The following is a 25,178-nucleotide window of genomic DNA, read 5'->3' on the forward strand; positions in this document are numbered from 1 at the left end:
GTATTGTTCGTCTATCCTTGAATCTCAAGCCTGTTTTGTCCTCCCTCAGGCTACTCGTGCCGACTGGTGACGCACGGCATGTCCCTCATCATCGTCAACGAGGACTCCCTGGATGTGAGTACAACCTTCCTTGCTACTCGGCTGTTGCCGTGGGAACTGGGGCGGGGCTGTTTGTGTGCTCACAGGTAATTAAAGTCTCCGGTGTCCACTGTGTTTCTGGAGACAGAGATTTAGCCGCCTTTGTGACGCCTCCACTCACACGCGAGCCTACCAGGCTTTTAAGCATCGCTTGTTGTTGTGTTGCTTGTAATGGGTGGAAAGATAATAGAATATTTATACTTTGATACCAGCCTTTTGGCAGTGGATGATCATATTTCATTTATAGCTAATGAGGAAAGTTTGTGGCAGTGAGTGACTATTACTTGATATAACTGCCTTATTGTTAAAAGTTAGGAGCGCAGAATGCTTTAGTGGCTGTCGTATTAATGTATGAGTATCACAGTTGATTTCTAGATTTGCGTTGGTCATGAATTTCGGATTAATATTTTCTGACACAAGCATCAAATCAGTAATCAAATATTAATATTATGAGTCACAGAAATGGTAGTATAGAAGTTTATATTGTTCATTGATATGAATCAGTCAAAACCCAAAAGGAACTATATACCACACTATACTGTTTGTAACATTGGTCTTTGCGCTGACAAATCATGAATGGCAATCAAAGCCAGAAATGCCCTGGAGGCTGGGTGATAGGCTAAAGAGCCTCTGCCTTTGGTTCCTCCGCTAACATACGACTGGTTGACCTCTATGTCAATCAAAAGAAAAATCCAATAGCAAGGAAGAATGAGAGGTGAGCCTCTTACGATCGTGTTCAAGTCGGTATCAGTTGCAGGTGTTCAGGTTTTCCCATATTGCCGCATAGAAGTGTTTGCATGCTCTATTTTTGACCGCTGGCTTGTTTGTCAGATTACAGTCGTGACTCTATGCTTAGCCACCATCATGTGTGACCGCTTTGGCTCTAAGTGTTTTGATTTGATTCCTGTCATGGGTCTTTCTCACACGCATATTTGCACACTGTTAGTCTTTGAAACCACACAGAGATTCTGACTCATAAATTGTCAAATTCAGGCGCCGAGCAGCGTGCGGGACGCCGTTTATTGGCCAAATGTGTTAAAGTGTACATCAAGACATTTTCTATTTACATTCACAACTTTCTCACTTCATCACAGTTAGTGCACAGATGACGGATTACTGCGTGCGCTGCCAACTTCTTGCCTGACAACCTAATATTTAGCTAATAAAAATTCCCAAAAAATGGTGACTCACGCATTGCTTGGGAAGCTTCTGGTTGAAAATTCTTGGACTTTAAAAGGGGCATATTGTGAAAAAAATCAATTTAACTCATTGTCTGCTATTGATAAAAATGGCCAATTGAATTAGTGCTGTTAGTCTGATGAGCGGATTATCCCTAATAGAGTTTGGACAACTGTGTTTGCGGACTGGAGTCAACACACGCCATAGTAAATTATTGTTATCAGTCACAATTTTTTGTGTGTAGTGTGTACACGATACTTTCACTCACTTAAAATAACTTTTTAAAGTATTAGTCCAAGCAGAACTCGCTTATCATCAGCCACACCTCGTGTGCGACCTCTGGTCTTCTCACATCTATGCCAAAGTGAGCAGTGTGCCTGCTACAAATGATCAGTTTGATAGTTGACTAATCACTGATTATATTAGCAATGAGTCAGCTAATTTGTTCTTATATAAATCACATGATATTGGCTGTCTTATTACTCTGGGTTTAGGATTTTAGCTGTAAATGCACATTGGGAAAAATACTGCACGTTGAGAAAAGTTGGACAATGGATACTATGGAACTATGAAACTGTAACGTTGTTATCCAAAGTGAAAAGCAGATGTTTACAAATATCTCATGTGGATGAATTAAAAATGTAATTAGTTAGGTTTCATTCATGGCTACATAAATCTAGGAGTAGTTATTATTTTTTTCTCTATTTTGTTTTTTCAAATACTGGTATAAGATTTTCAAAATACTAAAAATGTAGTTTTTGTTTTAATTTTAAAAGTGTTTAGTAGATTTTTAATTTTAAAATATTAAAAGTAGTTTTTTCTCTTAATTTTGATTTATAATGCTAGTATATGGCGGAAAACACAGACAAGACTGAAAAAGCAGTTTCTGCTCTTGCACTCCTCTTTAAAAGAAACTGCTGTATTTTAAGCCAAAACAACTGTTGTCTTTGTCTATATGCTGCCATAGCAGATTCATGCCGCATTAAGCCTTCGAACTATTTTTAATTTGTCCGCTTTACCCTGAAAACCCCCGTTTACAGACGTCGAGCAACCGCTTTTGTTTCAACCCAGCCATAAAAAGAAGGTAATTAATTTTATTTATTATTCAAAATGTCTGTCGTTTTTAGCTTGGAATCATTAATTGATGCCTCGTATTTCGTTTTAAAAAAAACATGACTTTAAAAAAATTATTCACTCACATATTTTAAACTTTTAAACAAATTACGTCACAATGAAAAAAATAACGTCTGTAAAAAAGTCATGGATATCTCTCATAATTATTGCTTAATTATATTTGTTTGTTACTGTTGCATTTTCTCCGATATGTTAGATGATAAATAATCGATCCAAGCAAAAAGAAAATTGAAAACAAACATTTAAAAGGGTAGATATATGAAAAAGATAATCTCGACCACTCCTTGATGTCTGAGATTTCTGCATCGCGACCCTTGTTATATTACCGTGTTTCACCCATAAAATTCCCAACAAATCCAGCTCTGGCTATTCACAGCTGTGTCTTGACACTCAGTGATACATGCTACATGGAGGTTTTGGATCGAAACAAGGTAAGTACGCGATAATATCTCGTTAAAGTCATGGTGTTTGTAATTCTGCTCTTGCGTGCTCTCACCTCCAGATAGGGCTTTGCTGTTTAAAAAGTATATTTTTTATAAAAATGCCCTCCTGTTCAAATTTTTTCCCCCAGAAAATTGAGATTTTAAGCTTTCCATTGATGTATCACACATGCATATTGGAGAATTTTGAAAGTTGCCCAAATTGGGGGTCCCAGAGCGGAACTTCAAGTCACCTGAGTGTTTTCCGCCATATCTATTTAAAAACAATGACAAAAAATCATGCAACAATATATTTACTGTTTATTTATTTAAAATATTTTAAAAATAAATAAAAACTGGGGGGGGGGGGGGGGGGGGGGGGAATATATATTTTTAGGAATAAAAAGGCTCAAATGAGAGGATTTAGACCATTTACTGGTCAAATAAAAGATTACCAGACAATCAAAATTGTTTTCAATTAATGTGATAATCGATTATTTGTCAATTAGTTGATTGGAATTCCTACTGAGCAACACATTCCTTTGCTCCACATCTTCACACCACCAAGTCCACATCTGTCAACACCTTGTTTTTGCACAGGAAGCCACAGCACACTCGGTGTATGTGTTTATGTATAAATGCATGTGTGTGCGGGGAAACAAGCACTTAAGTTCCGCTCATTTTTTGGGGGGGGGTCTAGCAGGGGGCTCTCCTTTTGGAATGCCTGCTAGCTTGACGTTACTAATGCTATCTGTCCCCTGCCACCCTAAATACCCAGCACATTATCAAATGCTGAGGGAGTGCATGGGTAACGTCTTATTCGGCGTTCCCGGCGGACTCATGAGTACACACTCCTCCTAACTTTCCCACAATACTTTTTTGAATGCGTGCAGTACAGGCAATTAATCATCTTTAGTCACACAAACACACACTTACACTGTGTATATATACTGTAAGTGCCAACATGGTGGCCTCCTCTGGTGTATTTCCTGGGCATTCATCACCTCTGGCATTTTTAGATGCATGTGTCGTGTGTGACTGCCGTTTATTTGCGCAGATTTACGCCTGTTAATGAAATGATACTTTTAAACCTCGAACGGTGACAGATTGCGCACTTCGGAAATGAGTCTGCTTTATTTACCCGGATAGCAGCTGCGAGTAGGTGTGTATATGCATGTGTCTATATGTTAGCCATGCCACTGAAACTTGACACTTGGTTCCAAAATTTTAAATCTCTCCTTAACCCTATATCGGGCAAGCAACTGTCTTTAGTAGTTTTAAAAACTTTAATAACATTAATTGTTGTTACGTGATTGTTTTTTAATTATTAATACTTTATTAAAATGTTAGTAGAACCTAGATTTACTAGAAAATGTAATTTCTGATTTCCTTTAAAATGTTCTGAGCAACCATCTTTTATTCACGTAAATTAATCCTAAACCTTGTTTTGATCACTTGTGGAAAATTGGCGCCACCACCTTGTTATTGAATTTAGTATGTGACATATAAAAGCTGCTCGAACAGGCAATATTAGGGTATTTTTTCCTCAATTTTTATGATAGGTTTTGCTTACAAAGTGTTAGATTTGGAGCTAGGTTTGTGTACACCTAGCTTGGCTAAAGAGAACACGCAGGAAGTCGATGTATCTTTCGTGGAGATTGGTAGCTGCACTCAAAGTTGCTGTGATCGCAACCCTCTTTATTCAGGGGCAAACAATAGAATGGGAGGGACAGGAAAGCAACATAGAACATAGAATAGAATACATAGACTACATGGGGAACACATGGTCCAGGACAAAGGAAAGGATGAATAGACAGAAGTTATCCAATCTGGTGACTAACGAGGAAAGCATAAATGTTAACTGCATGCAGTGTTGGCAATCTTACTTTAAAAAAGTAATTAATTACAGTTACAAATTACTTCTCCCAAAAAGTAATTGAGTTAGTAACTCAGTTACCTGAATGTAAGAATAATTAGTAGGGTTGTTCCGATCATGTTTTTTTGCTCCCGATCCGATCCCGATCGTTTTGGTTTGAGTATCTGCCGATCCCGATATTTCCCGATCCGATTGCTTTTTTTTTGCTCTCGATTCAATTCCAATCATTCCCGATAATTTTTCCCAATTACATACATTTTGGCAATGCATTAAGAAAAAAATGAATAAAACTCGGACGAATATATACGTTCAACATACAGTACATAAGTACTGTATTTGTTTATTATGACAATAAATCCTCAAGATGGCATTTACATTATTAACATTCTTTCTGTGAAAGGGATCCACGGACAGAAAGACTTGTGACTTTGTATATTGTGACTAAATATTGCCATCTAGTGTATTTGTTGAGCTTTCAGTAAATGATACTGTAGCCATGCCCAAATGCATGATGGGAAGTGGAACCATGACTGTGCGTAGAGCTACCAATTGATATATCTTCTCTGCGTTGGGAAATAACATAAAGTGTCAAGAAAAAAATCTATTGCTACCTTGCTTACCCACATTGCTTCCCATGATATTTCTAATCATAGGGAGAGGGACTGTAAGGCTTTAGCCAGTTAAAAAAAGGCTCCAAAGGTTGCCAAAATTGACTCTACTCATTTTACGCTGCCTTTTATCTCTCTATATAGGTAAAACGGCGCCAATACAGATTGAGCGCGACAATGCGTGAGTGGGTCGTGCAGCGCATGCATTAATTGCGTTAAATATTTTAAATGATACATTTTTAAAAAAATTAATTACCGCCGTTATTGGGATAAATTTGATAACCCTACCTTAAGCCTAAACTAAAGACTCTGGATGAGTGTAACATATTATGTCTGTAACGTTAAATACAATTAGAAAACGATTTAATTAAAATTATATATATATATTAAATAATGGCATGGCCGATATTTTTTGCCGATTCCGATACTTTGAAAATGACATCTCTAGTAATTAGTTACTTGGCAAGGTAACAGCAGTTAGCGTTCATGTTTTTTTTTTACAGCCCCCCCCCCCCCCCCCCCCCCCCAAAAAAAAGGTAACCTTTGCTATGTTTGGAAGTCAGTTAACGTTGTGAATCAACTGCTGAAGTTGTTAAATGCTCCCGTTATTGCATTAGTTCCCTTCTGTCTACTTTCGAGATGTGAAAGTTTTAAAAAGTGTTTCATCATTTAAAGATGGATTCAACTCAAGATTTTGCCGATTTAGGAGTATTTTAGATAAAAAATTACTTAGGTTTGCTAGGAAGGTTCACTTCAACAGAGCCTTCCTGAGAGGTCTACTGCTTTAAGATGGCGGCTGTTTACTCACTCCTGTGAGTCGATCATTTTGCATCTAGTTCTCTATACATGTGCTAACGCAGCCGTGGCTGTCATTTTGCACCTAGTTATATATACATAAGATATGTGATAATGTGGGCATAGTCTGTAGGCTATCGGCTCTAGTAAGGTATTCTTGGAGCCACCTAGCATCGCGTTTGCAACGGCATCACAACTCCCATCTCGCTTCCTTACTCCCGCTTTGCTCTCTCTTCTCCGTGAGTCCATGTCTCTCATAGACTTTTCATGCATCATTCAACCAACGTAGTAACGCATAGTAACGCATGCCTTTACGTCCTCAGTAACGGTAACGGCACTGCCAAGATTAGAAAAGTAATTAAATAGATTACTAACTACTGAAAAAAATAACACCGTAAGTTATATACTAACACCGTCATACTCTAACACCGTTATTAACAACACTGACTGTATGCAAAACACAAAGTCACGATCAAACTCAACTTCATGACGCAAACCTTCAAGTTGAAGCTTCTTAGGTAACAGTTTATTCATGAATCCTACAATTTTTTTTATTTTTTAGATGCTTCGATACTACGACACTTAATTAAATCGCTCCCATTGACGGCAATGGTCATCGAATTAATATTGAACTTGGAGGTCTGGCAGCAATCATTTGCCTCAAGTGAAAGTTTGGGTGAAAGTTTATTCGTAATTGGTTTGTATTTTTAAATGCTCCAATAATAGAGATGTGCGAAATTTCCGATTTTTAGATTATTTGCGATTCGGCCGTGGAAAATTCGAGAACGATTCACAAACATCCAAATTCCGATTATTGAAATATGCCAAGTATCTAAACTTTTTATCTAAAATACTCCTAAATCGGCTAAATATTGACTTAAACCTATCTTCAAAGCAGTTTTAAAACTTTCACATGTCGAAAGTAGACAGAAGGGAAATTATGGAATAACCGGAGCAATTTTAACAACTTTAACGGTTGACTCACAACATTAAATTGAATGTAGTTTAAGTGCGTACGACAGGAGAAAAAAAAAAGTCTTAAATAGCATTATGATGTGAATTAGAATCATATTTTGAGACGATTCGACTATATACAACAATTTAGCAAAGCCCAGATGACGAGAAATTAGTTTTATAATCTGCCGGTTAGCCACGCCTACCATTATAGGGCTCTAGCGTCCCCAACAGGTGGATGACGTCAGCGGGAGAATGGGCTCATCAGTTTTACTATTCAGCCCATTGAGGGGAAATTATTCAGACCAAGGAAAACGCGACGAGGAGAGCCGCAAAATGTCATTGTTTCAGTCTCTGTACTCCAATATTTTTACAGGATATTCTTTTTAACCAAGTATTATTCCCCAATAGCTTAATAAATTGTATGGTCATGACAAATAACAGTCTTGTGCTAAATGGAATATGAAATGATAAAAATTCTGGACGACATGGCAAAATTACTCCGTAATGGTCAAAACTGTCGACTTCACCTTTACTGTCACACCTCCCGAACGATATTTTATGCCACCTAAGTCGGGCTTATAACATTTCCCTTCCCCGGCTTCGAAGAATGTAAACAAACCAAGAGGCGTGATAGCTAGCCGACATGCTAACCCGAACCGAGTGATGTTTCAAAGTCTTCGAAGCGCAAAATCACAAATAACTAGCCCGGATCATTTCACATGACGATTGGGTTGTCGATTGTCTTCGCCGATCGGCAACCTGCCCGGCGGTGAACAAGTTAGAGTTCGTTGTTCCCCTGCTGAGAGCAGAGGGCTCGTTTGCGGGGAAGCAGCTGGACAATGACCGACGAACAAATCGGCTGACGTCGGAGGAGCATGTAGCTGCCAAATGGTTAAAACGACTATGGTAAAATAATGCTTTACTACACGGCGAAGTCGTAAACAGTAAGAGACTCATAGGAGGGCGGCTGCAATTGTTATGCAGCTAACATGAAAATATGTGTATGAGGAGAGCTTTTTACATGCCCATCCATGATCAAACGTAAGTAGTCCTTTATTTAAAGAAAGTTTGTAGTGTTTACTTTGTAATCGCTGTATTCGTGGCAATTTTTACACAAAGTTGCAATTTCTGATCGGTTGGAAAATTTGACAGAACACCAGGCACATGAAGGGGGCAATAAGCCAAGTATAGTGCTCTCCCGGTGGGGGGATGTGCATGTAAGCCACAAAATGCAAGCCACCTACATATTAAAATGATCCCAGTATTTGCCATAATACCAAACACGATATTTACTCACTTCCTCGTGAGTCCCATGGTCCCACAGTAGTAGGGCTTGTTTTGGCCAATATCCACCGGTGGATGGGAACCTTCTGAAACCCCCAAAAGGCTCACACGCCGCTCCCTCGTGCAGCAAGATTTTTCTGCAGCCGTTTGGCTGTTGACTGGCGTGATGCGAGAAATAAACGAATTAATCCGCAAAATCAACTGAATCCTTAGTCCTTCTCATACAACAGTACGGCTGTAAAGTGAAAAGGACTCCTTCTCCTGCACACATCACAGCGCCCTCTTCCTCAATTCAAGACTGAAGCCGGAAGTCTGTCATTTTCGAAGCGCGGGATTAAAAAAAATTGAATTAATATATCAATCGCTTCTTCACACATCCACTTGGTTCATTTCATTCAGGAGCATAAAATACTGCGTGTATTTTGAAATAAACATGCTTTTTCGTGTCACAGGCACTTTAAAACTGCTGATACAGAATGGGGAATTGAGTATTTTATTTACTGTTTTGAACTGTTAACTTGATACTGAAATAGTCGTTTATTTAAGCCCGAGAGGATTTTTGTACAATTTTTGTAACTAATGTACAAAACATTAAAAGCAGCTAATAGCTGGGGGTGGGGGTGGAAGTGCATCAATAATCGATTTATAATCGAATCGTAGCCTCTGAATCGTAATCGTAATCGAATCATTAGGTGCCCAAAGATTCCCACCTCTATCCAATACTACGACACTTAACACATTGGCTGTCATTGACAGCCATAGATGTTGGAGGCAGCCTCTCTCAATTCACACATTGGCCGTCATTGACAGCCATAGATGTCGAAGGCAGCCTCTCTCAGTTCACACATTGGCGGTCATTGACAGCCATAGATGTCGAAGGCAGCCTCTCTCAGTTCAAATGGATTGTACATCTATCGCTGTCAATGGCTGTGAATGAGTTAACTACAACTTGCCTCCATGTCTGGGCTATTTAGGCATCCAAATATAATCCAGATAAAATTTAGTGCAGACTGTGTGTTTGAATGTGTGTGTTTTTCCAGCTTCTTCAAGCTCAGATGCATGCGATAAGTCAATATTTAGTTTGGAGGATTAAAAAAAAGGGTGGAAAAGGCACAATCAAACAAGTAAGGCAGCTTTTACTCTGAGTGGATGTCAAAAAAAAAAAGCGGTAATTTAGCGTGAGAATGGTACGTAGTTAGTCGGGCATTTGTATTTGTCTCGCCTTTGATCTGTGCAAAAACCGCGATGTGGACTTTTTGCGGTTTGGTTCTTTTCGTGTCAACGTGAGTTTTGGATGAGTTGGGGGCATTTTGGCATGAGAAGAAAAGATTTTTTGTACTTTTTCATTAGTAAAATAAATACACTATTAGTATGTCGCATCAGGATGTGAAAGGGATTTTCCTTGAATGGGGCTATTTAAATTACGTAATTATTGTATGGAATCATTGAAATAAAAATGGATTATTTTTATTTACGTTTTTTTTTCATTAAGAATATACATGTTTATTTGCAATTTAACATATATTATGATACATTTTTTAAATATGTATTGTGTATATTAAAATAACTAAATTACATTACAAATATGCACATTTGAAAGATATTTTTCTAAATGTAAAAACTGTTTAAAAAAGATAAAATAAATATTTATTTTTTCGTGATTTTCATTAGAATCATCAGTTCATTCAACTTTTAACTTAATTAAAAAAAAATTTCAATTGTTAAAAAAAAAATTTAAATAGATTATACAATTAAGATTTTTTTGTGTTTTGGAATTTTTAATTTATTATCCATTTGATTTAAGTCAGTGACACATAGTTGTATTTTTAAATAACTTTAAAACATGAAAAATGAATAGAAATTTTAAAACATCAAATAAAATGTAAGAAAAAAAAAATCATTTTTAATACTTAAATTTTTTTTTTAATTTTTAATTGAAATCTTTTTTAAACCTAGTAAAATTCTAAAAAGACAGGATAGAATTTTTCTTTAACAAATGTAAATGATCTAATAAAATGTTTTTTTATTTATTAATTATAAAATCTCATTTAATTATTTTTAAATGCTTCCCTTTAAATCTTTTAATCCCTTGTGTATTTGCACTTGCGTTAACTTGTGAATTCTTAAGCCTTATCCTGTTTATTATGGGCGCTGTGTGCTGGGAGCTTACTGGCAATCATTTTGATTGACACGGTCCAATTTAGCAAATAACTTTATGATAATTTTTCCTCTTTGTGTACATTCCTGTGCGTGCAGGCGGATCGGCGCGCCTTATCTCACCAGCGCTCACACGAACATGTTAACGTGTGTTTTGGAGCACACACATGTCGCCACTTTTGAGTCGGAGAACTGTGACAACCTGTAATCTGCCGTTAATCCCTTCATTATGTTTGTGTTTTGCTTTCAGGGGCGGGGGCCGCTTTGGGGGGGGGGCGTATAGGTGAATGCAAACAGGAATTCCGGCATACAAAGAAAAACACACAGCCCAGGGCTGAGAAAACATGAGTGTGGAATATCTGAGAGGAGGAGGAGGGACAGATGTGTGCGACTGTTTGGGAAGGCAAAGAAAGAAAGGCTGCATTGTTCACGTAATTGTCTTGTGTGCCGATGGGTATTCTTGCGCCGTCTTTTCGGGTCTCTGCGGGCCGATCGTCTTCAAAATGAAGTTTGAGTGATGCACAATGGAGCCTAACTTGCATCATGTGCTCTGCGTGTAGATGGTGGGCTTTAATTTAGGGATTGAATACCGGTACTCTTATTTTTAGAAAAAGAATAACAATAAATACATTATTATTTAGTAATTTTGATTTAATATTGAATTCAATAATCTTTAAAAAATTTTTTGAATAACATGAGTAAAACAGCTGATTAATTCAGAATATTTTGAAAACTACAATTGTATTAAAATTCAAATGGTTTGATTTAATTTAGTAGACAGTCCTTTGTTAGTTAAAATATATATATTCCAAAAACGTTCATTTATGAATATATTCATTAATTTGTGTATTCAATTTATTAATCTGTATTTAAATACATCGTACTATATTTTGTCATGATAATCATTTTGAAAACGATTGCAAATAAAGTGTTTTTAAAATTTAATGCTAATATTGTACATTAAGAGCACTGATGTCTTAAATATGAGTGATTTCCTTGCGCTAAAGTGTTGCTCATAATGACCGTTAAAAGCCCGCTGCTTTTTATGGCGCACATTTTAGTCGCCAGGCAACCAGCACGCCCTACAGGAGCAGCTGTAATAGCCCCATAACCCCAATAAAGAGCCCATTAGTGTGTGTTTTGCACTCTCGTTAAAAGCCGAAACGGCAAAGTTGTTCCGATTTCCCTCACGTCTTCACACTTTTGCCTATTAAAGACGTTTGATGTCGTATTTTCGGACATCCTGTGATTCCATGAAACGTATTAATTGTCTTTCGTTGCAGGCGACCCGCGCCACGCTGACCGCCCACTGCTCCAGTTTGGGCGACTCGTTGCGGAAGGAGAACGAGCTTGCGCTGATTATCGACGGCCAGACCCTCAAGTACGCGCTATCCTTCGAGCTGCGGCAGGCCTTCTTGGACTTGGCCTTGTCTTGCAAGGCGGTCATCTGTTGCCGGTGTGTGATATTTAGGGAATTTTACCTTTTTTGATGGATGCAGACATTTAATCCATTGGGTTGGACGTCTACAGCCGTCAAAAAGTTAACGTTGCAATGCCTCTTTTTTTCCATTAAGTTTCCACTCACAAGCAGCTATAATGCTTAACAAAAGACTTTCCACTCATCATCTTTTATGTGTATGTGAGGCAGAGTGAGTGTGCGTGTGTAAGCAGGAGGGAAGTAATTGACTCATTGCATTTCCAGGCCGCATCCGGACTCGTGCTCTCCAAGGCCTTGCAAACAAATAGCAGCTTCCTATTGCCTGGCCTTCATCTCGCCTTCCAGAATGGCTGCTTCAAATAAAAATGGCCGACCCCAAATTTTGTGTCAATTAGTGAAACTGCTGAAAAATGTCTGCCCATTTGAAGTCTGTCAAACCACTCATGGCTAGCCTTAACGCTTTCTTTTGTAAAGGTACCAAGCATGAGGCATTCTAACGAATTCGGCTAGCAGCATAGCATTATTGCAGCGCGCTGTGAACACACTGTTATACACCAATAGCCTAGTTATTTGTTCTTGTGTAATGGCACCAAAGGTCTTCTTTTGACAAAAAGTAAATAAATCGCCTTTTCACAAACATTGGTCATGCTACCCTAGCAACAAAGTTAAGGTGTGTTTGACAGTGTACTTGGACTGCATGCTGCTGCACTTGAAACCAGTCAACATGATGCTTGTTTGCCCGTAAAATCCTAAATTAACTGCTTTGTTGTTTTAGCCGCAGGGGAAAAAGTAGTGCCTTATATTCTGAAAAATACGGTAGTTTTGCAACTCCCCTGTGACCTTGCTGCTCTCAGTGGCCCCTCAAGGGGAGCATCTCGTAATGGAGCCTTGTCATTGTCTGTTAACAGACAGAACCGGTTGTAGACATGGGATCAGTGATGGGTACAGGTCAAGAGGGTGGAGTTACACCTGAGGCAAACATACTATCCTAGCAATGAATGGCCATGTAACACGGAAATCATAAAAAACTTTGCCTTGTACTTCATAAAAAAAGTTGGAATATTAAATTGAATGTGGGAAATGCGCAACCCCTGCTACGTGTGTTAGCCACCAGGGGGCTGTATAATACAAACATGAAAATGGTCAAAGAAGACCATTAGTCATTCTTCGCAGAGGATAAAGAATATAAAGTTTCATCATTTCTTGTTGCTGTCTTTGTTGCCTCAGAGTGTCGCCGCTGCAGAAGTCCGAGATTGTGGACATGGTGAAGAAGCACGTGAAGGCTATCACGCTGGCCATCGGTGACGGCGCCAACGACGTCGGCATGATACAGACGGCGCACGTCGGCGTGGGCATCAGTGGTAACGAGGGCATGCAGGCCACCAACTCCTCTGACTACTCAATTGCACAGGTGGGATGATAAATTGGAATTAATATACATAGTACTATAGAACAAGTTATGGATTTGTTTGGTTGAAATTAGGTGAAAAATTAAAAAAAATTAAATTAAACCAATTATGGATTAATATAATTGTCGTGGAGTTTATTTATATATTTGCCTAAAATCATCAACAAACGTTCATCCGTCAAATTGGATTGAACGTCTAGCGCCATCAATGGCACAGAAAGATGAATATTCACAGGACAAAAGGAATTTCAACTCTTAATTGCCAGGTTTATCTTGTCAGCGTGATACAAGCAAACACACTCAGTGTCATTTTACACTTCTTTATTTTTCGTTTGTCTTATCTCGTGGCCCCTCAGGGCTTATTCCACTATCTGATCACCGCGTCGCTCGTCTGCGCTTTCTCCTCCGTTTGATTCTGACAGTTCTCGTACCTGGAGAAGCTGCTGCTGGTCCACGGCGCGTGGAGCTACAACCGCGTCACCAAGTGCATCCTCTACTGCTTTTACAAGAACGTGGTGCTCTACATCATCGAGGTACGTAGACAGTTGGATTAGCAAGCGACGTTTGGCAGCTGTTGCCTGACGACGGTGATGGACGAGGTGGCGTCTGCTTTTCGTCTCCCATGCAAGGGAAATGTTTAGATAGGCGCTTTTGGCTCCGAGGTTACAATCGCAATTGTGTGTGTGTTTACAGAGAGTGGCTAAATCCTGGTTTAGAAGTACAAGCATGAAGTGTATTTGATTAAGATTTAACATTATAATTGCAAGACAGAATGGCATTTATCAAGTTTGGCTATTCTAATGGAAGTATTTTTACTGGTATTGGTGTACCATTACTTTTAACCTTAAGCAATGATATGAAGTGCATGACGTGGACATGACTAATGACATATTATGCGTTTATAAAATTAATCAATAGAATTGCTTATGTGATTTTTTTTAAGAGCCAATATTTACACTAAATATGTATATACTGTATTTTAGCTACTACTGTATACTTGTATTTTTTCTTGTACAGTAATTCTTTTCCAAATATTGAACTATTTTCTACTATCCTTGTTGTTAAAAAAAAATGTATATATATATTTTTGCAATTTTTTGTAATTTTTATTTACTGTATTTTGAGGTCAGCTGCGCTTGCTTGTCTGTTATGAGAGACGAGGTCTGTCAGCTGTGCCCACTGACCCCCCCATCCTGTCTGTCTGACATTAAGGATGCCAGCAGGTGCAGTTTTGCATGGCAGTCAGGAAATGTGTAAATTCTGTGCCAAACTCGCGTAGTTTCAGGTTCAAATGGATTGGACATCAATCACTGTCAAAAATTGTCAATCCGTTGAGTTAAAAAAAAAAAAAAAAAAAACTTTCACATGAAGGTTTCATCTAATAGTGTCAATGGCAACAAATGAGTTAAAAAAAAAAAGAAATCCCAATTTGTAAAATTCTGACAGTCCTGCAGTGAGAGTGCGTTGAATTCACTACTTGTTGAAGCTCATGTTAGCCATTAGCCTGGCGAGTGTGTTTTCAGCACGTTCCAGCGATGGATGCCAGAATGCGCAACAGAGCTGCGAGAAGGGAAACATCACATGCAACACATCATACTTAACTGGCAGACAACACCTTGGAAACCTCACTTGAACGCAACACAATCTGAGTGTCTTTTGATGAGTGTTAGTTATTTATTTGCTGAGTGAAAATCCAGTTATGTACATAAAGAACATGTCCATTTTTTTGTGTGTGTGGTCAGTTGTGGTTCGCCTTCGTCAATGGCTTCTCGGGTCAGATCCTGTTCGAGCGCTGGTGCATCGGCCTCTATAACGTGGTGAGTAGAGTAACCTTTTGACTGGCTCGTGGTCAAGCAGCGCCCGTGGCCATCCGTCGGGCTATCTGGTCGTCCATCGGCTTATCGGATAATCAGCGCATGCCGCAGACGCTTCGTGTCTTCTCTGATTGTTGTGTCACCAAGTTATATATGCACATCCCCCAGTCACTACTACTACTACTACTTTTTAAAACTACTTTTATTTCATACAAGATCTTTTTTTTCTTAAAAATGTACTTATTTCTGAAAGAGACAATTTTGATTTTTAACTTTTTCAAAAACATTTAGTATCATTTTCTCTATTTTTTTCCCAAAAATATTTCAACTTTCTTGGAAAAGAGTAATAGCTCCAAAATGATTACTTTATTGTTTAACAAACATGACATTTCTTGTGCATTTATGACATTTTTAATGTGAAAAATACCAATTTTATCATAAAGTATGTTAACTTTTGCTTCATTAAAAAAATAAGTACGGTGGTATGAAAAAGTATCTGAACCTTTTGGAATTTTTCACGTTTCTGCATAAAATCACCATCAAATGTGATCTGATCTTTGTCAAAATCACACAGATGTAAAAAGCGACTGCTTTAACTAAAACCACTCAAACATTTATAGGTTTTCATATTTTAATTAGGATAGCATGCAAACAATGACATAAGGGGGAAAGTAAGTAAGTGAACCCTCTGCCGAAGGAGACAATTTTCATCAAACATTTTAAGTCAGGTGTGTGTCCAATCACTGATGAGTGGTTTAAAGCTGCCCTGCCCACTTTAAAACACACACCTGGTAAGAAATGTCTTGATTAGAAGCATTGTCTGATGTGCATCATGGCTCTGTCAAAAGAGCTGCCTGAAGACCTTTAATCAAGGATTGTTGATTTGTATAAAGATGGGAAAGGATACAAACCCATCTCTAAAAGTTTGGACAACTTGCAATCATTAATGGAAGAATGAATCCCAAGGTTTATCAGGATGTTTTGCAGGAAAACCTGAAGCTGTTGGTCAGACAGTTGAAGCTGAAAAGAGGATGGATGCTGCAACAAGAAAATGATCCAAAACACAGGAGTAACTCAACTTCAGAATGGTTTCAGAAGAACAAAATACACGTTCTGGAGTGGCCAAGTCAAAGTCCAGACTTGAATCCCAACGAGATGCTGTAGCATGACCTAAAGACAGCGATTCATGCCAGACATCCCAGGAATCTGACTGAACTACAGCAGTTTTGTAGACAACAATGGGCCAAGATTAGTCCTGATCAATGTGCCAGACTGATCTGCAGCCACAGGAAGCATCTGGGTGAAGTTATTGCTGCCAAAGTGTGTGTGGGGGGGGGCACAAAATATTAAATGTGATGGTTCACTTACTTATTTTTCCCCCTTCTGTCATTGTTTGCATACTATCCTCATTAAAATTTAAAAACCTATAAATGTTTGGGTGGTTGTAGTTAAAGCAGACACTGTTTTTTCATCAGTGTGATTTTGACAAAGATCAAATCACATTTGATGGTGATTTTATGCAGAAATGTGAGAAATTCCAAAAGGTTGATACTTTTTCATACCACTGTAAATATATACATTAGCTTCTGTTCAAATGAGTGAAACACTTCTCAGCAAAAAAAAAAAGAAAAACTTGGACACATTTTTTAAAACATTTCGTGTGGATAAAATATAAGTTTGCCTTAAAAAATAGGTCTGCTTTCAGACACAACAGCTTTTTTGTGGATTTAACACACGAAAAGAATCTCATAACATGGTCACTAACGTAGTCAAATACGAATATTTATTTGTGTTGCAGATATTCACGGCCCTTCCTCCGTTCACTTTGGGCATTTTTGACCGGCCGTGCAGCCAACAGAACATGCTCCGCTTCCCTCAACTCTACCGGATCACCCAGAATGCCGAAGGTTTCAACACTAAGGTACGCACGAATTGCTAGGTTTTGGCTAGCGCTGTTTGGCTGGTGCGGCGGCGAGTAAACAAGAGTGTCGAAAGGGGCGGGACTGGGCCATTTCCACAGAGGCTCCGAGGTGCCGAATAAGGAAGTCTTTCTTTGGAAGGCAGCGCTTTACTGTACACGTTTTCAATCGCCGTGTATGTGTGTTTACAAGATGTTTGTTTGTTTCCGATGTGTGTGTCTGCAGGTGTTTTGGGGTCACTGCATCAACGCACTGATTCACTCCATAATTCTCTTTTGGTTTCCTCTCAAGATGTTAGAGCATGGTGAGTGGCTCACCTTTAAACACATTTAGTCAGATTTTGGGGTATTCTTGAAAATAATGAAGGACTTTTGTCAGAAAAAGTTAGTATTCGTGTTCATTTTACATCTTTATGGTTGAACTTTGTTATGCTAAAATTGACTTTTTTCTGCAAGAGCTGTGACCTATGTTAAATTTTTTGAGGACCTTTTTTTCTTCTAAATATTAGGGGTGTGACGAAATGGTGATATATCGCGTTACTTTGCAGCCCAAAAGGGTATCAATATGCTCCCACCAAGAATGGATATATCGTTTTTAAAAAGTGTCACTGTTTTAAAATAAGGAACCAACAATTTGCTACCAAAATCTTCCACTAGAATAGTATCTCTGCTTACGCAGAGGCTGCCATTGACGGCGCAAGATGCCCAATCCATTTCGACTGGGATGGGTATATTGAAACCAGAGCATTCGCAGCCAGTCTTTATGATTTTTGGGCATTTACAGGTCACGTCCTGTTGAGTTTGAGTCACTGCCTATTCATTTGGGGAGATTCCTCCTGTAACCCAAAATCAACAGGGTGTGACCTATAAATGCCCCAAAATCACAGGAAGTGACTGAAAATCAACAGCAAATGACCTGAAATGCCCCAAAATTAAACTCAGTGTTTGCCATTGACCGCCGTAGATGTCCAATCCATTGGAAGTGGGAGGGATGGCAGCGAATGAATGAATGTTCAAGTTACAGGAGAAGGATGAAAAGCGCTTGTTTTTGTGTTTATTACTTGTATAGAAAAATATCGTTGAATTATTTCTTGATCCATTTATCGATAACTGTTATATCGCCATATTGTGAGATCGTTTTCGTGAGCCTTGTTTTTCGTATCATATCGTATCGTGAGTAGGGATGGGAATCGAAATCCGATTCCAATTCGGAACCGGTTCCGAGTGTTTCGAGGCCTCGACATCACAACGAAAAAGCCTTAACGATCCCTTTAACGATTCCTAAAGACGCGTATTGCGTCGTGACGTGTCTTGTTGTCCAGACGCATCAAACTAGCATGGCGCCAAGAACCACTCGCTACAAAGTTTGACTACACTTCACCAGGAAAGAGTGTGAAAATGAAAGGTTATGACGGGTAAGCACGAGCATTGCAGCCATAAACATAACAATGACAGCACGTAGGTTCAAACGCTCGAAAGTGTGTCTTCACTTCACGAGGAAAAATTACAGCAAAGCGACTGGCTCAGTTCTGGCTATACAGCTAGCTAAACTCCTAAATGACGATGTAGAAGACGTTGGTATAATTTGCTGACTTTATTCAACCATCACTTGAAGAGTGAAACTAAGAATAGAAATGAAACAAATCAATTTCGTCCCCAATAACAAACAGGTTTGCATCAACGTAAATCAGCGATGATTAGCTGCTAATAACAGTATGGTTAGCATTCGTTCGCTAGCATTAGCACATCGTTCAAACCACTACACAACTGGATTTAAGTGTCCGATCGCGAGTGGAAACACAACAACAACAACACAAAAGATTATACATACAGGCGTTGCCTCTGTAGATATTAACATTAACAAAGAACGTAAGCTCGTAGAAGTGTTTCCCTCTCTCACTTCGCTCGCTCACTCGCTTGGATGCGGCATTTTTTCGGGTGCCCAAACTGCGGCCCGCGGCCCAAATACGGCCCGCCTCCACATTTGGTCCGGCCATTTTGATTTTTTTTTTTTTTTCTCAATCGTGTTATTTATTTCCTGGCCTTTTTCCTTGAAGAATTCAGAGAGGGTTATTTGGTTATTATCTATTTAATTAATAGTGTTTTTATTATTAATTATTATTATTATATTATTATTTTTATTTTATTTACTTTCATTCCGTGAAGAATCCAGAAAGGGTTATTTGATTGTGGCTTTCTGAAAAACAATAATTTTTTACATTTATGCACTTCTGCAATCGTCACACTTTTTCTGTTACAAACTGACCCCGGCCCCTCATCAGAGAAGGGAAAAGTTATGTGGCCCTCACAGGAAAAAGTTTGGGGACCCCTGCTTTAACACATATTGCCAAAGGCAGAACAACAACCTATCTGCCAATATATACCAATATTTTTTATTTCTATTAGATAAATGTTTCAGTAAAATGTTACACATTCTTGTGTATTTGCCACTTATTGCCACAGTTAACATTGAGGCTTTGGGCCTCTTTTGATTTCATTGTGAGTTTGTAAGGTTGTGAGTTCTGATTAAACAAACTCGATGCCAATCAAAACGTTTGTTCTTCTTTTTCCCCAAATTAGAATCGATAAGAGAATCGATAAAGAATCGAATCGTTAAGCAATATCGATAATGGAATCGGAATCGTAAAAATCCTATCAATTCCCATCCCTAATCGTGAGGTACCCAGAGGTTCCCACATCTAAATATTATTTCCTTGATAATGTAAAATGTAATGTTTTCTGAGGTGAGAACATATATTTTTATGCAACACTAAGGCACAATACTCGAAATCTTAGTTTTTCTTACACATTTTTTTAAACAGTTATTTTCAATATTTGGATTTTTTTTTTTACCTGTTTTTTACAGACTCGCCCTTCAAAAACGGTCAAGGGAATGACTACCTTTTCGTCGGAAACATGGTCTACACCGTGAGTTTGCCTTTTTCGCACAGTACCCCTTGCACAATATCACTTGGCCGTCTTCTCCCTCGCGTGGGCCGCGAAGATCCCTCTCCTCCCGTCTCCGTCTGACACACACAATCGAAATTTCCCTCCCCGACGTCCCGAGAGAACGCCGGAGGTATGTTGGCGTGATTTGAGAGTTTGTCAATTCTTGTGTCTGCAGTACGTCGTGGTCACTGTGTGTCTGAAAGCTGGAATGGAGACCACTGCTTGGACCAGGGTAAGAGCACTCGGACACTCCAGCTCGCTCCTCTCAGTTACGGTTGCATTGAAAGGCCGGCAAGTGGGAGGAAAAGTGACTGGGGGGGGGGGGGAATGTCTGTTTTCATTCTGTTTTCGCCAGTAATTTTTATTTTTCCTGTGAAAGGAAGCTAATAGTACAATGAGGCAAATAAGTATTTAGTCAACCACCAATTGTGCAAGTTCTCCTACTTGAAAAGATTGGAGAGGCCTGTAATTGTCAACATGGGTAAACCTCAACCATGAGAGACAGAATGTTGAAAAAAAAAAACAGAAAATCACATTGTTTGATTTTTAAAGAATTTATTTCCAAATTAGAGTGGAAAATAATTATTTGGTCACCTACAAACAAGCAAGATTTCTGGCTGTCAAAGAGGTCTAACGTCTTCTAATGATGTCTAACGAGGCTCCACTCATTACCTGTATTAATGGCACCTATTTTAACTCATTATCGGTATAAAAGACACCTATCCACAAACTCAGTCAGTCACACTCCAAACTCAGTCAGTCACACTCCAAACTCCAGTATGGCCAAGACCAAAGAGCTGTCGAAAGACACCAGAGACAAAATTGTAGACCTGCACCAGGCTGGGAAGACTGAATCTGCAATAGGTAAAACGCTTGGTGTAAAGAAATCAACTGTGGGAACAATTATTAGGAAAGGGAAGACATACAAGACTACTGATAATCTCCCTCGATCTGGGGCTCCATGCAAGATCTCACCCCGTGGCATCAGAATGATAACAAGAACGGTGAGCAAAAATCCCAGAACCACACAGGGGGACCTCGTGAATGACCTACAGAGAGCTGGGACCACAGTAACAAAGGCTACTATTAGTAACACAATGCGCTGCCAGAGACTCAAATCCTGCACTGCCAGCTGAAGAAAGTACACGTCCAGGCCCGTCTGCGGTTGGCTAGAGAGCATTTGGATGATCCAGAAGAGGACTGGGAGAATGTGTTATGGTCAGATGAAACCAAAATAGAACTTTTTGGTAGAAACACAGGTTCTCGTGTTTGGAGGAGAAAGAATACTGAATTGCATCCAAAAAACACCATACGCACTGCGAAGCATGTGGGTGGAAACATCATGCTTTGGGGCTGTTTTTCTGCAAAGGGACCAGGACGACTGATCTGTGTAAAGGAAAGAATGAATGGGGCAATGTATGGAGAGATTTTGAGTGAAAATGTCCTTCCATCAGCAAGGGCATTAAAGATGAGACGTGGCTGGGTCTTTCAGCATGACAATGATCCCAAACACACAGCCAGGGCAACAAAGGAGTGGCTTCGTAAGAAGCATTACAAGGTCCTGGAGTGGCCTAGCCAGTCTCCAGATCTCAACACCATAGAAAATCTGTGGAGGGAGTTGAAAGTCCGTGTTGCCCAACGACTGCCCCAAAACATCACTGCTCTAGAGGAGATCTGCATGGAGGAATGGGCCAAAATACCAGCAACAGTGTGTGAAAAGCTTGTGAAGAGTTACAGAAAACGTTTGACCTCCGTTATTGCCAACAAAGGGTACATTTCAAAGTATTGAGATGAACTTTTGGTATTGACCAAATACTTATTTTCCACCATGATTTGCAAATAAATTATTTAAAAATCAAACCATGTGATTTTCTGTTTTTTTTTTTTTTTTTTTTTTTTTTTTTTTCCATATTCTGTCTCTCATGGTTGAGGTTTACCTATGTTGACAATTCCTGGCTTCTCTAATATTTTCAAGTGGAAGAACTTGTACAATTAGTGGTTGACTAAAATACTTATTTGCCTTACTTTAGTTGAGGAAAGTATACACATTCATTTGATTCTGTTTATTTGGTGTAGTTTTAAAATGTGTTGTTGGATTTCAGAATAACATTTAAATAAGTGTTTTAGTAGATTTTATTCAACCCATTAATGCCTGAATTTACATTTAGCAAACACATGTCAAAAAGTATTGGGGAGTACATAAGCATATAATAATAAAAATTGTTTAAATGTTTTTTTTTTTTTTTTTTTTTAAATTAACTGAAAATAATTTGGTAATAATAAAATATTTTTTGTAAATATATTTTTTTTGTTGGGGAAAAATATTTTATTATATATTGGAATTATTAATAAATATCTTTTTTTTATTTTTAATGTATTACAGTTCTCCGATAATTACTTTTTAACTGATAACCGATATTACTATATTGTCCAACTCCAAAAATCCGATACCGATATCAAACCGATGCTGATATATGGTCATGTGGTGGTCGAATTGTATTGTGATGTCCCACCAGATGCTTCAATAATGATGTAACAACTTCAAGGTTTTACAAATATACATTCAGTGAAAAATAAGAGAACAGCTTCAACTAAGTTATGGAAAAAGTGACTCTTTGTAACACTACATGTATTGTTTAAATCACAATGGTGCAGACGTCAGTTTTTTGGCTCAAGCGCAAAGTGTCAAAAAGGGACTGCCATATCATGTATGTCACTCCGAAGGCAACATTAATTTTGTCCCAAAACCATGTCGATTTTCTCTGATATCATTTTAAAATGTTTTTATCAGCCGATATTATCGGTTACCCGATAATATTGGACAACTCTAGCATTTATTACAATATATATAAATTTTTATAAATTTTATTACGTTTTTATTTATCTTTTCATGATTTATTTTTAGGATTTTTTTACTATAGTTTTCCATTTAAATTTCTACATTTAGTTGTTGTTTTTTATCACTACTTTAATTTGGGTCTTATGAATCCCTTCAAAGCTTTATTTACGTTTGATAAATCTTTGGCTGCCATTGATGTCGCTAGCGGTCCAATCCATGTGAAGTGGGAGGGTTGGCAGCAAATCGCGCCACCCTCCCAATTCAATTGGATTGGATGTCTAATGATAAACCCATTCACTAAAACTCCATAAGATTGGACTGAACTTTTTTTTCTTTCCCAAAAATGCAGAATTTTGACAAAATAAATGTTACTTTCTTTTGTATTAAAAAAAGCTACTTTTCATACTTCTTTTTTCGCTTTATAAATCTGGATAAAAATTCACCCACACCACCGTAGTAATCAAATCTAACGACATCTCGTGTATCACAAGATATGATGGAACAGATGGGACGTTTGACACATTTGACGCTAAACAGCCGTCGCCGGACACGCACAAGATTGCGAGTGCGGTGAACACGGAAGCTGCCTGTTCAAGTTTGGCAGGCGTGCCAGATGCATTTCCACATGAAATGCCAGCCAATAGCTGACTTGGGAAACGGAACCCAACTCTCACATGGATTCATTTTTAATAACTTTTTTGACACTTAACGCGTTATGACATGCATCTCAAAAAATTATGACTTTTCTCCGGAAATGGGAAATTTTCAACAACAAAAATGAAGCTCAGTAATTTTAACAATTTGTTTCAGGACTGACTAATCGTAAAGCTTTGTGGGGAAAAAATGTTTGTGACTTTCTTTAAGTTGTATATTACAAATACTTTTTACTTCTGTAAAATTACCACTTATAGAATTTGTTTTTATATCAATTCTCATCAATTTGTGGGAAATTGTAGAAAAATAATTCATAAATCTCAGACTTTCGTCCTGAAAAAAAAAGAACTTTTATTTTTTTTGCTATATAGAAAAAGAAATGTTGTGAATCCAGGACTTTTTTCTTGATAGTAATTTTCGTGCAATTGAAACTTTTCCCTCGAAAATAACTTTTTTCTTAAAAAAGTTGCTTTCTCTCAACAAATTTCAATGTTTGTCTTAAATCCACTTTATTTTCTCCCGAAATGCTTTCCAACGACCTCACCTGACTTGGCTGTGTTATTCCTTAAAGTGCCTGTGACACGAAAAAGCATGTTTATTTCATAATACACGCGGTATTTTATGCCCCTGAATGATATGGACCGCTTGGATGTGTGTGGAAGCGATCGCTATTTTTATTTAGTTTTTTGAATCCCGCGCCATGAAAATGAGTGACTTCCGGCTTTGGTCTTGCATTGAGGAGGAGGGCGCTGTGACGTGTACGGTAGAAGACGTCCTCTTCACGCTACAGTGTACTGTTGTGTATGAGGACGAAGGATTCAGCTGATTTTGCGGATGAATACGTTTATTTTTCGCATCACGCCAGCCAAACGGCTGCAGAAAAATCATTCTGTATGAGGGAGAGGCGTATGCGCCTTTTTGGAGTTTCAAAAGGTTCCCATTCACCGTGGATATTGGCCAAAACAAGCCCTACTACTGTGGGACCATTGGACTTACGAGGAAGTGAGTAAACATCTTGTTTTGTATTATGTCAAATACGAATACAGCGATTACAAAGTAAACACTACAAACTTCCTTTAAATAAAGGACTACTTACGTTTGATCATTGATAGGCATGTAAAAAGCACTCCTAATTCTCATTAGCAGCAGCACGTTAGCTGCACAACAACTCCAGCCACCCTCCTCCGGGAACGAACTGTAAATTGCTCTCCGCCGGGCGGTTTGCCGATCCGCGAAGACAATCAACAACCGGGTCGTCATGTCAAATAATCCAGGCGAGTTATGTGTGATTTTCCGCTTGGAAGACTTTGAAACATCACTCGGTCCGGGTTAGCATGTCGGCTAGCTGTCACGCCTTCTGGTTTGTTTACATTCTCCGAAGCCGGGGAAGGGAAATGACATATGTCCGATTTAGGTGTCATAAAATATCGTTCGAGAGGTGCGACAGTAAAGGTGAAGTCGACAGTTTTGACCATTATGGAGTAATTTTGCCATGTCGTCCTGAATAAATGCATTTTTATTATTTCATATTCCATTCAGCACAAGACTGTTATTTGTCATGACCATGCCATTTATTTAGCAATTGGGGAAAATACTTGGATAAAAAGAATA

General features: G+C 38.5%; 1 protein-coding gene across 5 annotated transcripts in view; it reads left to right on the forward strand.

Annotated features, from left to right (window-relative positions):
- Positions 1-25,178, forward strand: part of atp8a2 (ATPase phospholipid transporting 8A2) — a 67,325-nt gene that overhangs the window by 29,108 nt on the left and 13,039 nt on the right. For all 5 annotated transcript variants that reach the window (XM_057824135.1, XM_057824137.1, XM_057824136.1 and 2 more), the window contains 9 exons: positions 50-114; positions 11,831-12,003; positions 13,213-13,396; positions 13,816-13,926; positions 15,136-15,210; positions 17,006-17,128; positions 17,352-17,430; positions 19,992-20,053; positions 20,250-20,306. In XM_057824135.1, the coding sequence (XP_057680118.1) occupies positions 50-114; positions 11,831-12,003; positions 13,213-13,396; positions 13,816-13,926; positions 15,136-15,210; positions 17,006-17,128; positions 17,352-17,430; positions 19,992-20,053; positions 20,250-20,306 (929 nt within the window). The remainder of the gene's footprint in view (positions 1-49; positions 115-11,830; positions 12,004-13,212; positions 13,397-13,815; positions 13,927-15,135; positions 15,211-17,005; positions 17,129-17,351; positions 17,431-19,991; positions 20,054-20,249; positions 20,307-25,178) is intronic.

The sequence above is a fragment of the Corythoichthys intestinalis genome, chromosome 20 (assembly GCF_030265065.1).
Source record: "Corythoichthys intestinalis isolate RoL2023-P3 chromosome 20, ASM3026506v1, whole genome shotgun sequence".
Lineage (NCBI taxonomy): Eukaryota > Metazoa > Chordata > Actinopteri > Syngnathiformes > Syngnathidae > Corythoichthys > Corythoichthys intestinalis.